A 15448-nucleotide genomic window follows, 5' to 3' on the forward strand; every position below is an offset into this window, starting at 1 on the left:
TAATGAATAATTACGCTATAAAAACATGTAAGTAAAAAATATTTATGCATTTTATTGACTTTAGAACACAAAAATAAAATGCAAGATTAACAGCAATATCTAATCAAGATATTCAAAATAATGGGGGGGGGGGGGGGGTTTCAGAAAAATTTGCTTACACGGAAATAAATATCAAGAGCATAAAATATAGGATTTTTAATTTGATTCAGATTCTCGTTACTTTATTTAGTTATCAAATATCAAACTGACTACAGGTCTAAGTGAAAGACAATGGCATAGACAATTCTTGTCTGTATGGAAGAACAATATGCTTTAAGCTAGTGATGTTTCATTTATTGCATGGTTAAGGCAGGACTGCTAACTTTGTCCTTATAATTTTTTCATTCATTAAGAACAAATAATTTGCAATTGCAGCCCAGTTAACTTATCACAAGCTACAGGTAACCAGGAAGTTTGAAGGTTGACTTTGATACGCCTATTGTACGCTACCATTAATAAACCAACTTTGTTTGGAAAAAGTCAAACTGATAAAGTAGAATCACGCGCAGAAAGAAATTCAGTATAGTTAACAAAGTTAAGATAAGTATATTGAACAACCGTGCACTGTGAGAGAAAGTATTTACTGATATTCACAATGGACCGCCTTTAGTCTTTTAGATATTTTGACAATTATCAACAATGGTAAGTATCGTGCAATTAGCTATGTACAGTAAGTTTTGTTTAATCACATTCACATTAAGTTCTCGTATTTATCTTCTAGAGTTCCTGTAGTTTTATTTTAATGAAATTCTCTCCTATAGTCGTGATATCTACAGTAAATAAACTTGATTAAAGCTAGCTTTCATTCTTTTTTTTGGCTTTCAGCATAACCGAGATTATTTTTTTTTTTATTGTAATTAAAGTTTCAAAAACCAAATAATAAATTAAAAGGTTGGTGCCTAAAAGTCGAATGTCTAACCAAGAACTGCACGATAAATGTTAACATTTAGATGGAACCTACATGTACGGTTCAAGCTAAATATGTTACAACGTTTGAATAAACCATTAAACATGGTTCAATACTGATGGATTAAAAGAGTGTTAACATTTCAGCTCATGGTTCGTGTGTTTGGAAACATTACTTAAAATTTCTAGCTTTAAAATTGTTACTATGTACACATTCTGATCTAGTGTAGAATCAAGTCTGTTTAACCTGTAACTCCATGGCTAGACCCGTAGTATGGCTCTTAGAGGGACGCAAAGTATAAAAAAAAAAATACAAAAGTTTTCATCAATTACTTTATCTCTTCAAATTGTAATACGGGTATAAATATTCAATTTTTTTTCTCTCTAAATTTCTCAAAACAAGACAACTTCAATATGCGATCATTAATTATTCTGTACATAAAATTGTGGTAAAACTGGGGGGAATGCTAAAGTCAAAAGTTGAATATTTAGTACATTGGGAATTTTTTAAAAAACCTTTTCAAGAACATGAATGCTTTTTACTAGTTTGATAATTGTTACCATCTTTACAGATGTTTTCAGTCAAGCTTCTTTGTTTTCTTATTTTCAAACATTTTTTTTTTATTTTATTTTCTATTTGTGTCTCTGAATTGAGTTGGCCTAACAAAGAGGTTTTGATGAATTATGCTATTGGTCTATTGTATGCATCCTTTCATACAATAGTGAATTAACATTCTGCATGAGTAAAACTTTACCACGTTTTAGTTAATTCGCAGTTAATAGCAGTGATACGTTTTTGATGATTTTCATTCGATCATTGACAAATTATCCACATTTTATGATATGTTTCCTCAATATTTGATTGTGTTCTTTGTCATTAAAAATATGGTTATTATTTTAATTAACATCAGTGACATAATTATGTCTCTGTTAACATCTATACTTTGTTTTATTTTAAAAGTCAGAGTTGTTACCTTAAATGAGTTTGCATATGCAAAATATATATACTTGATATAAATTATGAAACAGTCATACATGTATGTTGCCAAAATACATCTCAATTTTATTCATATTTTTTATAAATTATTAGTTGAGAGCATCTGCATACCTGCTCAGTTGAACCAAGCAGCTTGTGAAAACGTAATTATCCAGATATTTGATATTTAGCGTTCATTTAGTGATATTTGGACAAACTAGGGCAAAATGAGGATGCAAATGTCAGAATAACAACCTAAAAATGAGAAAATGAAACCTAGAAAAGTAAAGAACCAACAACACCATAAGGTCTCAATGGGTATTAATATTCAGAAATGTATAGTTGGCCGGAACATTTCCTTAATGTGTGGTCACACGATGCGATTTCTCATCCGATTTTCAATCGACTTGGTCAGGAAAGTCAATTGAGTCGATTATTGAGGTGGTCACACGATACGATTTTACAACAATTTTCGAGTCATAAAACTTACTGTAAACCAACTAGCATCTTGTATTTTTGGAGGGGTTGTTTGTCTGTTTGATTTGTTTTGGGGGCTTTTTGTTTTACATGTAAGTGTTACTGTCGCTTGTTTTGGGCCGTAACTTGTCTTTTTTTCTTTCACAGGTTTACAACTGATCTACACACACACACAAATGGGGTTTCCGATCCTGTTGTTACTTGGACTAGTGGTAGCAGCTTTGTTTCTTATCTTTCTTGTCTGTGTGCTGTCAATATGTTTTGTGAATCTCTGTTGTCCATCAGAGAGTGTGCATCCCTACAACCAGCGACCGTACGTCATTGGACAAAGCCCCTACGTCATTGGACAGCGCCAGGACGATTTTGTCTGAAAGCCGTAATGACAATGAAAATAACACAGTGTGATGAGCATGTATTATCTGTCCTGCTACATTTGCTTTGATGTTTGATTATTTATGATCTACAAGAGAACGAAAACAAAAAGGAAATACCTTAAATTTGCGTACTTGATACTCTAATTAAATAAACACGATATTAATATCGTGTTTTGAATATCTGAATCTCTACATATTGCAACAGTTTATAAGTACACATGTGCATACGCTTATGATGGAAAGGTTGCTATACTTAAGTGTCCTAGTGTTTGTTTTGTGTTAAATTTGCATCTAAGAACATTCAAAACTAAAAACATTTCTTTTTCAAAACAAATTGTAAGTTCTACACCTTTTGGCAAGTCATGTAAAGAAAGCTCGTTGTGGCACAATTCTGTTTAAATTACTTTACTTGGCATTAAGTCTTGTACCATCGCCTACTCTATGCGTATATCTTACGTAATATGTCGCGCTCAAAGATTGATAAAATAAATAAGTATTGTATCCACAAAATTCAAAATCAGAGACCAGTTTCGGATCATCAAGCATAATCATTGAAAGAGTTTGAAATTTATTAAAGTGTCATTTCTCAAAATGTTTTCTACGTGACTCTAACGTTAGAAGAGACTTTCAAAAAGGTCTCTACCAAGTTAATTACACATTTAAATGGTGTAAGTCAACATAATATTTAGACAAGATATCTATACATACTCACATCCGGCTTACTATATAATACTATAGCATGTTCTTCAAAAGAACTGGTTGTGGAATTTTTAAAATGCTTCAAAGGAAATAAAGTATGAAGTATCATTTTTATTCATTTTGTTATCTTTCAAAGACAATCAAAGATGAGAGTATTACTACACATTTTGAGCATTTCAGTAAGAATAATAAACTCAACGGGGACATTTTCCTGTTTATTGGTGAAAATGAATTAACAAATGATGTATCCAGAACATGAAGGGAATGAAATGAAAGACACTAGTCCAGCAAGTTAATGCGTCTTAATTTTTAAAAATAAATATATAATGGAATACTTTTAAAATGCATTGTTTACTGTTCTCAGAACAATTTCTGGCAATTATGGAAAAAAGTATGGTTGTGAGGATGAGACAACAAAATGATAAAACAAAAAATAATATTCCCAAGTTCATCAAAATACATAATGTTTCCCTCTGCTGTACAACATATTTTAAAAATTCTATAACATAAAATGATGAAAGACTATTTTTTAAAGACAAATGGCATTCAAAGGTTCAATAATAATTGATGAGCTGTACAATATATATGACTGTATAAATATATTTGAAGGTTTACTCTGAGCGTCAAGACATTAAATTCAAAGTTATCCGACTCAAACAGTGAGTTTCTGGAACACTTGTCATATGCAGACTTTTTACCAAAGTCTTCTATAGTCTTGCAGTCAGAGACAGCTTTAGTTAGCAATGAATGGACAGAATGTAGCACTCTTCAGACTTCCTGGCTAACAGTTATATGTATTATGCTTTAAGACTAATATAAATGTACAAGTATGTGTAAAGTAGTTAAACAGTTCTGTTTACCCTCAAAAGTTTCAATTTTCTTTATCAATCATATGGACAGTAACACAACATCTGCTTATGTTTCTGCTTATCATCAAACAATACAAATCTTGTCAGTTACAAAAAAAGTTTATCTTTGACAGTAACACAACATCTCTTTGTGTTTCGGCTTAGCATCAAACAATACAAATCTTGTCAGTTACAAAAAAATTCTTTAAATAAGTCCTTAACACAGTCATATGTTGGATTTCATGAGGTTTCCCTTCATTACAAACTAAAGCCTAATAAAAGTTGGTATCCAGAGAGCCAATCAGAGTGTGTCTCTGTGTCACATGACCTCTGGATGTTTACCTTCCTCATCCACCTCCCATTGGTGGAGCACTGGGGGCACCTGAAATAGAGATATTTATGTTATTGATAGGATGTTTAACAATGTTCTGATTTGCTATTGAAGTTTAAAACAAGCCCATCCATTTGACTGTACATGTTGAATACTGTAGAAGCAGAAATATTCGTTGAAGATTTAAATTTTTTTTTTTTCATTGGCAGTATAAATCAATAAAATTAAATCCATGACGAATTTTTAACCCAATCATTAATCAATACAGAGTTGTACACGATATATTTTAGAGATCACGATATGACGAAATTAAATACCAACGAAATTGTATTTGGTTTAAAAACAACAAAATTTAACCCAATGAAAATATGTGCTTTTACAGTAAATTAAATTTGGACTCAGTCTGTACTAATCAGTAATGTACACATTATAGAATGTGCTAAATGAGAAATACTTAAAAAAATTAATATCAAAATTTCAAATACAACTGTTTGATACATAAAACTATAGTCAGATATATATTAAGCATACAATTACAACCTATAAGTTCATATATATTGGCATAATAAAAAATAACACATTCTATGGAAGCTATGAAAGTTTAAGCTGGCTTTAGAAATTGTAATATTGGTAGTCTAACATGGAAGTGACATTACTTGGTGGTAGCTGCAAGATGTACTTCACAAAATGTTTATAGTTTTTTAACTATCCCTCTCCCAACAACACCATAAAACAAACAAACTGGGTAGGCTTATCTAAACTTATCTAATAGTTCCTCAGATATATTGTTTGGAATTACATATGTTCCTCCTGAAAACACTAGATACTCGTCTAGCGACTGTTTTACTGACATAGAACAAGAAATGTTGAATATGTTAAAAACTACTCAGAATATATGTTTGTTAGGCGATTTCAATGCAAGAACTGGCAAATTGAAAGATTATGTATGTTTAGATAATTTTTTAGCAAACCATAATAACATGGACGAAGAAACACGGCAATCATTAGAACAGGTTAATATATTATTGGACTCAAATATTTCACTTGAAAGGTCAAGTTGTGATGATCACTGTAATAACTTTGGATACAAATTGATTGAACTGTGTAAGAATAACAATCTCTTCATTGTCAATGGCCGACTCGGAGAGAACCGGTTAACTTGTAAAGATAGAAGTACTGTAGATTATGTATTATGTAATGCGTCTTTGTTGCAGTCAGTTAATGGGTTTTTTATTCACGATTTTTGTAACTTATACTCCGATGTTCACAGTCCAATCACTTTTGAGCTTTCGGATCAATTATCAATAGAGAAACAATCAAGTAGCCAATCAGCCGAAAAAGTCGATTCAAACTTATTCATTTGGGAGTCTGGAAAAGCTACAGAATTTGCACATAATATCAATAGCGATAAATTAAACGAAACTGTCAGAAATATTGAATATTTACAAGGTAAACCCATTGTAGAACAGTACGATATAGACAAAATCACTAGTGAAGTCTGTAATATTTTTATTGCTTCAGCAGGAAAGACATTAAAAAATAAAACTCCCCCGAAGAAAAGACAAGACGATGCTAATAAACCATGGTTCAATAAAACTTGTCGCACAGCCAGAAGAAAATACCACATTGCAAAACGTTTATATAATAAAGAAAAATCAAATGAAACTTTTAATAATCTTAAAATGTATGGCAAAGAATACAAGAAAACATTGGATAAAAGCATCAAGGACTACAATAATAGTATTTCAGACAAGCTTAAGGAACTCCATAAAGGGAAACCTAAAGAATACTGGGATATTTTAAATAGTACCAATAAGAAAGACAAAACTAGTGTAAATATTGATTTAATGTTTGAGTTTATGAAAAAAACAAACGAAGGCACAGTTGAAGACCAAGAGATAGATATAAACATAAACTTAGATAATGATACACTTCTTAATCAGTCTATAACTTGTGAAGAAATTAGGAATGCTGTAAAAAAATTAAAAAACAATAAAGCGCCTGGCGGTGACCATGTTATCAACGAATATATTAAGACAACAATGGAAACCTTCTTACCCTTATATGTAAACTTTTTCAATTTGGTTTTTGATAGTGGCCTAGTCCCAGACGATTGGCTATTAGGAATAATTAAGCCAATTTACAAAGGCAAGGGCGACAGGAGTCAGCCTGAAAATTATAGACCTATTACATTACTCAGTTGTTTAGGAAAACTTTTTACTAGTATAATATGTGACCGTTTAAACACCTTTGCTGACGAAACACACTTAATCAATGAAGCGCAAACAGGTTTTAGAAAGGGTTATTGTACATCAGATAATATATTTGTTATTGATTTTCTTTGTAAATATGCACTAAACAATAAGAGGAAACTATTCTGTGCCTTCATTGATTTTAAACAAGCTTTTGATACAGTTTGGCGAGATGGACTATGGACGAAAGTTCTTAAAAGTGGGATAGATGGAAAATGTTTGAGATTTATTATTAACATGTACAAGGGTATTAAATCAAAGGTAAAAATTGGTCAACATTTATCAGATTTTTTTATGTGTAACATAGGTGTAAGACAAGGAGAAAATTTGTCACCATTTTTATTTTCTCTTTTTATTAACGATTTGGAAGATTATTTATTAAGAAACCAGATAGAGGGCTTTACTTGTCCTTCTCTTCAAATACAGGATGATTTATTTGCTATGTTGAAACTCTGTCTACTTTTTTATGCCGATGACACTGTCTTAATATCTGAATCTGCGCCTGATTTACAAAAGGCTTTAGATGTGTTTGCAAATTATTGTGATATATGGAAACTTAATGTCAATATAGCCAAAACAAAAATCCTCATTTTTTCAAAAGGTGCAATGTCAAAGCGTAAATTTTTGTATAAAGGAGTAACTATTGAAAACGTAAAATCATTTTGCTATTTGGGTATTGTTTTATCAAGAAGTGGAAAATTTAATAATGCTAAAAAACATTTAGTAGAACAAGCGTCAAAGGCATTGTATGGTGTTTTACGTAAAATACGTTATTTTAGCCTACCAATTAATTGTCAGTTAGACCTATTTGACAAGGTCATTAACCCAATTTTACTTTACTCGTGCGAAGTGTGGGGTTACGAAAATTTAGATATTATTGAAAAGGTACATTTAAAATTTTTGAAATTTATTCTTAATCTTAAATCTAGTACTCCAAATTGTATGGTGTATGGAGAAACTGGAAGGTATCCATTGTCACTCTTTGTTAAAATTAAAATGATAATGTACTGGGCAAAAGTTTTGACAGCCCACGATTGTAAACTCACTAATGTAATCTATTGTTATTTTTATAGATGTTACAAAAATGGATCTTTTATACATCCATGGATAAAATGTATACATGATTTACTCAACTCGTGCGGGTTGTCATATATATGGGAAAATCAAACAATATGTAGTTATAACTGGCTTAAGTCAACAGTTAAAGAAATATTACAAAATCAATTTGTACAAGATTGGAGAAGTATTGTAGATAACTCATCGAAATGTATTAATTATAGAATTTTTAAAACAAATCTCAATTTAGAAAAGTACTTGTTGATTTTACCTACAGATCTACGGATCACGTTTACAAAATTACGAACATGTAATCATCGATTCCCCATTGAAACAGGTAGATGGCATAATATTGAAAAACATTTAAGAAAATGTACAATGTGTGATTCTAATAGTATTGGGGATGAATTTCATTATATTTTAGAATGTACATATTTTGTAAACGACAGAAAAATGTTTTTACCCAAGAGATATTATGAAAACCCAAATATTATAAAATTTAACGAGCTCATGAATACTTTTAATGTAGAAAAACTAAAAAACTTGTCAATATTTATTATGAAAATTTTCAAAGTCTGTTCTTCCAGAAACCAACTTTAACAACCTATTGTATTGTGATTTTAACTTTTTTTTTGTCATTATTACTTCTACTGTACATGTGATCCTTGACTGTATTCGTGTACATTTGTATATACTGATTTTGAACCTCAAATACCAGTGAACTGGTCTTGAGCGAATAAAGAATTGAATCTTACAGCGATGTAATTATTACAATTAACCTTGTGCATGGATTGTCAACTTTATTTTAATCAATCAATGTTATTTTAAAATAGAATAGTTACTTAATATTGCATTTTAACAAACACATTAATCAGTATATTACTTGTCATTAACAAAGTGTAAAAAGTATGAAATTATTGTTACAGAAATGATTGATTCTTCAAATTTAACATTAAAAAATTTTTATTGAAAAGAATAGACATTTTTATGCTGAAACAAATAAATTCTGCACTGTTGACTGGTAAACTCTTAAAGAATTAAATTTTATTGCAACTTTATTAAAAAGTCTCATTTAAATCAAAAAATCATAACAATTATTTTTTTTTTTGGGGGGGGGGGGGGGGGGGGTAAAAATCTGTTTAAAAAGGCTGCCAGGAACTAACAACTGACTAACTCTGGAACTCAAAGTTTTATAAATGCACCAATATCTTAACAGCGACTGTATCAATATGTACAGAATTTGGACATATTGATCTCTTTTTCAGTCTCAATATCTACTCTCAGTAGTACCCATACAGTATCTTAACGAAGATCAAACACCTCTATTGAAATCATTACCTCCGCCCCCTCTGAATCCTCCCATTCTTCTCCTTGGTGGCGGGGGTGGTCTGAAATTATCAAAAGAATGAAATGATACAGCGGTAGAAATATACAAAATCTCTCTGCTATAAATATCTTGTATAATTATCATAAAATTCCAAAATATGATATTTCCCATATATCGACTTTACATTAATATATAGATAGCTTGCATCTTGTGTTTTTTCATAATTCAAAATTATTCTAGTAGGTTCTTTATTAGCTCTTACAATAACAGAAACTGGACACTTTGATTTTATACATAAAGATAAGATACTGTTTATTCACAACAATTGAAATTACTAAAGTTATATTTGGTCAAGTTTCAGGGAAATTGAACAAAATTGAAAATGATAAAAATCATAGTCAGATTGAATTGGGTACATGTATTCAATTTCAACTTTAACCCCTATAATTACATACATTACATGTCACCCATCTCCCTTACCATCATGGGCCCCATACTAAACAAAGAACTTAAAACCTCCTCATAAAATGCACAAGACTAAACTAACCCCATTTTATACCCCAATAAATTTCTCTGAACTTACCAATACATGATATTTGACAATTTAATTTCCTCTACATCTTTCTATCATACCATGACACCCTAAGTTACACAGAAGTTACTGATTTTCTCCCGTAATATCAATCATCGTTCATCAACCAAAGATTACAAAGAACTTACCCGCCCCCTCCAGCTCTGTAGTCTGTTGTGTAAGAGTTACCACGTTTTGTCATGGACGGCTATCAATGAAAAGAAAATAATATAGAAAACTGAATCACTGTGGTTGATAGTTGATATACCAGTAATAATAATTTGTTGTACATTGTTTCATGATATATGACGATATCAAATATGATTGAAAATCAAATAATCTTTTCTAAGTATAGAACATTGAAAATTTAAAGATATTTGTATGAAATAAACTTTAGTGCAAGAATGTTTGATATTGATATGTCACATATACTGCCCAGTTAGTATGCACAAATCATGGCCAGGATTTTCGTTTTGCTTTTAAAATTATCAGCAGCATGATATGGGAGGATAACAGTTTCAAAGCAAAAGTACTTACCGATATCATGGTCCTGAAGCTGAAATTAATAAAGAAAAGAGTTACTCGATCGTCATATAGATACTAGGAAAATAGCTGCAGATGTAACAATCATAAAAAATGTACATGTATGTATCTTTTCAATCATGAGGATGTATACACTTGGTATAAAATACAGGATTTTTGCAACCCTGATATGAACAAAGGCATGCTCCTTTATCACATCACTCTGTATTTTTCCATTTATCACACCCTTTATTACACCTTCTCGTAACACCTGTGCACATTTTATTCAGAGTGCCTTGGATCTTTTTCTTGATGCATATCTACAGTTTGAACTATGAAATTATGACTTGAACATCATGTTAAATACGCTGTTTTGTCATTGGCATACTATGATTAAGCAAGAAAATGTTTTCCACATGAAAACAAAAACTTTATCTATTCAAATATATGGTAAAAACACTAATACATGTCAATATCTGTATCACATCCAAATCAACCCTCCACCAATATCAGCCCTCTGGCCTTCGGACCTTAAGCTGATCTTGACTTGGGTTGATATTAAGTAAGATAATACCAATTTTGCCTCGCATTATTCTCTATTTTTGTTATTCTAGACACCAAACTTCCTCACTAGATGCATATTGTACATTAATGACCATGTAAAGCAATTATTGAACTGATATTATCAACAGATAATGTGACATGCCAAGGAGTTACAGAAGGCATTTACTTTCTTTTTCATTTACATAAATAATGCATGTTAGTTAATAAGAAAAAAATGTACTTACAATAAAACAATGAAATTGATGATCCCCCAGAAAATCTCTGGAACAATGGATAGCCTCCATGGCGATTGTGAGTCTACAACTTGGCCTAAATAACAAAAATAATCAAAGGTAATGTGCACAACTATAATAGGAAGTTATATAACCATATAAAGTTATGAAATTACTGTAAAATTTATCATATATTGAGATACTCATTCGAATATAAAAGTGAACAATTGAAAGAGTATATAGGAATGTTATCAAACTAAGGACTACGTCAACTGTTTGCTACAACATTGAAAATAATTGCGTCATGTAAACAAAAATCAATGATGTTGAAACGTTGATTGAAAAAAAATGTGGTTTTTGAAATTAAAAAACATTTCAAAATGGTGTTATTAAAATGAAATCTGGTGAATCCATTTACACGGTGGCTATTTGACAATATCTTAATGTTGTTACTTGAATTTACTCATATTATATCCACTAATTGTTCTTACCTCCCGAAGATACGTACACCATCGTCGTTTGTTTTCACTTTGCTGAGTTGTTATTCAAGGTCAGTAACAAGCTTTTATTTATACATTGAAAAAAATTATTAGACAAACATTCAGATGGTGTAGATTGTTTGATTTCTTTCTTCTTTCTAAAAAATGTCTGGTCTGATATTCTTCGGAATTTAAACGATTTCGTTGTTAACATAAACAATGTTTTACAATGTGTATGTTTATGTATGCCTATGTTTAATGTCTGCGTTTAATTCAAAAATAGTTTTGACTCGAAACAACTGTGTACAATTTAACAAAAGATGCACGGTTACCTCCCTTGTTGCTTCCCGACAGTGTCAACATTCGCGACAGGTGCTTATCGAAGAAAAAGTAAACATCCATGAGATAAATTCCTCAAGTAAATAAACATGGCATCAAAGGAAACTAAAGAGAACATTAAGGCAAGTAGATATTACGATGATCACGGCTGGTATTCGCTTATTAGCAAATCTTACACAATAAATTAAGATAACTATCGTAAACAAATCCGAACATTTTACATATGTTCCGTACTCAAACTGAATAATCAAAGTACATGAATTTACCAATAAAATTGTTCAAGCTCAGCGTGAACAATCAGCGTGAACCAAAAATGATGTTTCATATCTATAATCTCAATGCAGAACTTCTCGCTCTTCTTTTACAAATAATAGATTCATTGAATGCATGTGTCGTTTACCTATATGTGTATGTGTACCTTTAAGGTCACTGAATGTTAAATGAATTGAATGCATTATTCCTCGTCGCAAGTTGTAATCTAAGCTATGAATTATGATGTGTTATTCAATAAATTAATCGTGTTTTTGTATTTAATTTTTATTGTAAAATAATTAATATTACATGTATGAAAAAAAAATTAATGTATAATATGATAGTTAAGAATTATATTGCGGAAAAATGAAATGTCTGGAGGACTGAGCAATTATAAATACCGGTACTATATATACAACTGTAGTACTTATTCTGAAGAGGAATCACATTATACCGTGGACCCTTACATTTTTAATTAGTCAGATTGTCTGCCATTGAGTTATCGGTATGAGACCCATCTTCAAAGTTCATACGTGTAACCCAAACTTATATAGGTTCCCCTCCTTTAATTAATACATAAGCTTACACCTGTAGCTCCAGCACCGATTAAGGTCACTTATGTATGTTCATTATGAAAGGAACAGTTTGTGGTGGATGGACCAAGAGCTTATGATATCCTTTAACCCAGGCCTATATCTATAGTATACCTTTACTTATTCAAATAAGAGCATGTAACAATATTTCTTTTATCAAAATCTACATTTTGCTGATTTTCAACTCTCTCTCTCTCTCTCTCTCTCTCTCTCTCTCTCTCTCTCTCTCTCTCTCTCTCTCTCTCTCTCTCGTCACTTTGATGGACGTATGCGCAAAATTATGAATATTGTTAGCATTGAAGCCGTTTCGGACGCAAAATCTGATTTTATTTCCCCCAGAACATAGAGTTGATCCACTGACCAGGATCTCAATCTAGGAGATAAGATTGAATAATTTTTTTCAACTTTTTTTGTGGTTGACATTCCTTAATTGCTAAAATCTGTATTACTGTAAACATCAACTCAGACGTTACATACTTAGATTTTTCTACTGCGGATAATATGTTTAATTTAAACTAAATGCATGTTTGCTGTGTAATCAGCTGCACTTTGGAGGTGTTAGAAAGGGCAATTTAAGGTATGTAGCAGGGAGTAGTAAACACTCCAAGCAACGCCTTGGACTACATGTATAATCAAATATACGTTACCATTTTCGTGTGAATAGATAAGAACTATCACCCGTTATTTTCGGCACGATATGATCAATTGCATTTGAATGATGAATTTAATCTTGTCGAGACAAAGACGTCGTCAAATCCGATGAAATTATTTTTTTTTTCATCCAGAAAAGAGTTTTAACAAATTGACGTTAATCAAGATGATGTGTATAGGTATATATACTCAGTCAATTGAAGTTGACACTAATCTTGGGAAATTATGGTGTGTCACATTCCAATTTCTTTTCTCTTTTCAACATTGCATCGATTGTATCATTGAAAAAATCCACTAGCTTAATAAGGTGACTGTTTGCTTTGCATTCAAATCGTCTATCAATATTCCAATGCCTGACTGTCTAATACGCATCTACTGTACATTGTGTATTGTATCTCGTATTTCTGAATAGAAACATATTTTTCCGTTCGGATATAATAGGGAGATTATGAAAATGCATCGAAGAATGCCTTTTAAATTTTTGTTGTAACACAACCGTCACTTAGTTTGAAACTGTTCCGCTTAAGTATATGTATGGTCAATATTGAAAGACTCTTATTCCTAACACGCTATGATAGCTTTTTAAGCCGGTTTGGTTTTCCCCATTAAGAATATCGATCATAAAAGTTTCATAAAAGGGCTGTGAAATAATTTAGTACCTTTTGATTTCTGTAATCTTTAGAGAAATAAAGCGATCAAATAAAATCAATGAGCACGGTTTGCTTTTATTATCATCAAAATGTGATAAGCAAATTTGCTTTGACTGCAAACAATGGGATTTTATTGGTGTAACTTTTTACCCTCTATAATGTATTATACATTAAACGATTTGAATAACGGTTAATATAACTGAAAATTTTAACTGTGTTATTTTTACGATTAAGAATTGATTAAGTGAAGCGGATTTTTTTCACTATCGAAAGTTTTAGCTTGAATAACTGCCGTGTTCCTGCATTGTCTCGCATAGTTAACTGTGTATATCTTACTCATATACTAGTATTTCATTGTATTGATGAATCATTTTCAGTTGGTTGTTTGTGGTGTGAACCTAGACATCCTAGGCTACCAGTTCATTCTTTATTTGTTATAAATTATGATATCATTTAAATGTATATGTCCTATGGGGGCCCATGGTTTGAATAAACAACATATATAGTTAGTTTTTATCATTACCCCCTTATAAGAACTTATTAATGATAAAATAACGATAATCAGTTCCACACTAAATTTATACCATATGATGCCGATAAGGTTACTTCAGGTAACAGAAATGTAATTTAAGTAAACTTGTTGCAGATGAAAAATGAAATACACCAGATACTAACGTTGATATGCCAATAACCAATTCGGAGAAGACACTCGTTCCAAAAAGTTTAATATAACTCCAACAATGCAAAAAACGATAGTTCACTATAAAGTAGCGCAACACAAGCGGCGTCAAAAATAGTAAACTGCTTTAATTGCAACACTTTTTGTCTATTCCTACAACAAGCGTCGTCAAACACATGCATCACTGCGTCTGCGCAAAATAATTTGGATTAAAAATTTGTACACTACTAACCCATATTTGAACTGTGATTGTATTGCATTTTTTAATCTCCTCAAGATTATGATTAGCACCCATCATGTGAATGCAATACCAAGAATTAAGATGTCACGGATTGACAGAGAATCGATAGGGATAAATTACTAGGGTGCTATATGGTCATGAAGAGGTCTTGGCTTCACACCCAAAATTTGCATTTTGTTCTTCAATAGACCAACAGTTAATTCGATATTTGCATTTTGACAAGCATACACTAGCCTGCGTATACGGATATTTATGAGCAGAAAATCCAGGACTGCACGCAGAAACGGTCGTTAAAACGGAAAGCTATCAAAATTATGCATTTTGCAAATAGTGACAGATGTGTTCTTAATTTAGACTCTGATAGCTCAATACTGTACAATTTTGTTTTTACATAGCAAACAAATTGTTGT

General features: G+C 31.3%; 1 protein-coding gene and 1 long non-coding RNA gene across 2 annotated transcripts; one reads left to right on the plus strand and one right to left on the minus strand.

Annotated features, from left to right (window-relative positions):
• The first annotated feature begins 524 nt into the window (after positions 1-524).
• On the plus strand, positions 525-2895 carry LOC128158372 (uncharacterized). The gene is made up of 2 exons (XR_008239971.1): positions 525-681; positions 2546-2895. It is a non-coding gene; the product is annotated as an uncharacterized LOC128158372 (long non-coding RNA).
• Positions 2896-4443: 1548 nt separating this feature from the next.
• LOC128158368 (selenoprotein K-like) lies at positions 4444-11728 on the minus strand. The gene is made up of 6 exons (XM_052821160.1): positions 11646-11728; positions 11167-11251; positions 10394-10412; positions 10006-10064; positions 9297-9346; positions 4444-4701 (listed from the first exon to the last, which is right to left on the minus strand). Exons 1-6 carry the CDS (start codon positions 11665-11667, stop codon positions 4667-4669), a joined length of 270 nt encoding a protein of 89 aa, XP_052677120.1. The 5' UTR covers positions 11668-11728; the 3' UTR covers positions 4444-4666.
• Positions 11729-15448: the final 3720 nt, after the last annotated feature.

The sequence above is a fragment of the Crassostrea angulata genome, chromosome 8 (assembly GCF_025612915.1).
Source record: "Crassostrea angulata isolate pt1a10 chromosome 8, ASM2561291v2, whole genome shotgun sequence".
Taxonomy (NCBI): Eukaryota; Metazoa; Mollusca; class Bivalvia; order Ostreida; family Ostreidae; genus Magallana; species Magallana angulata.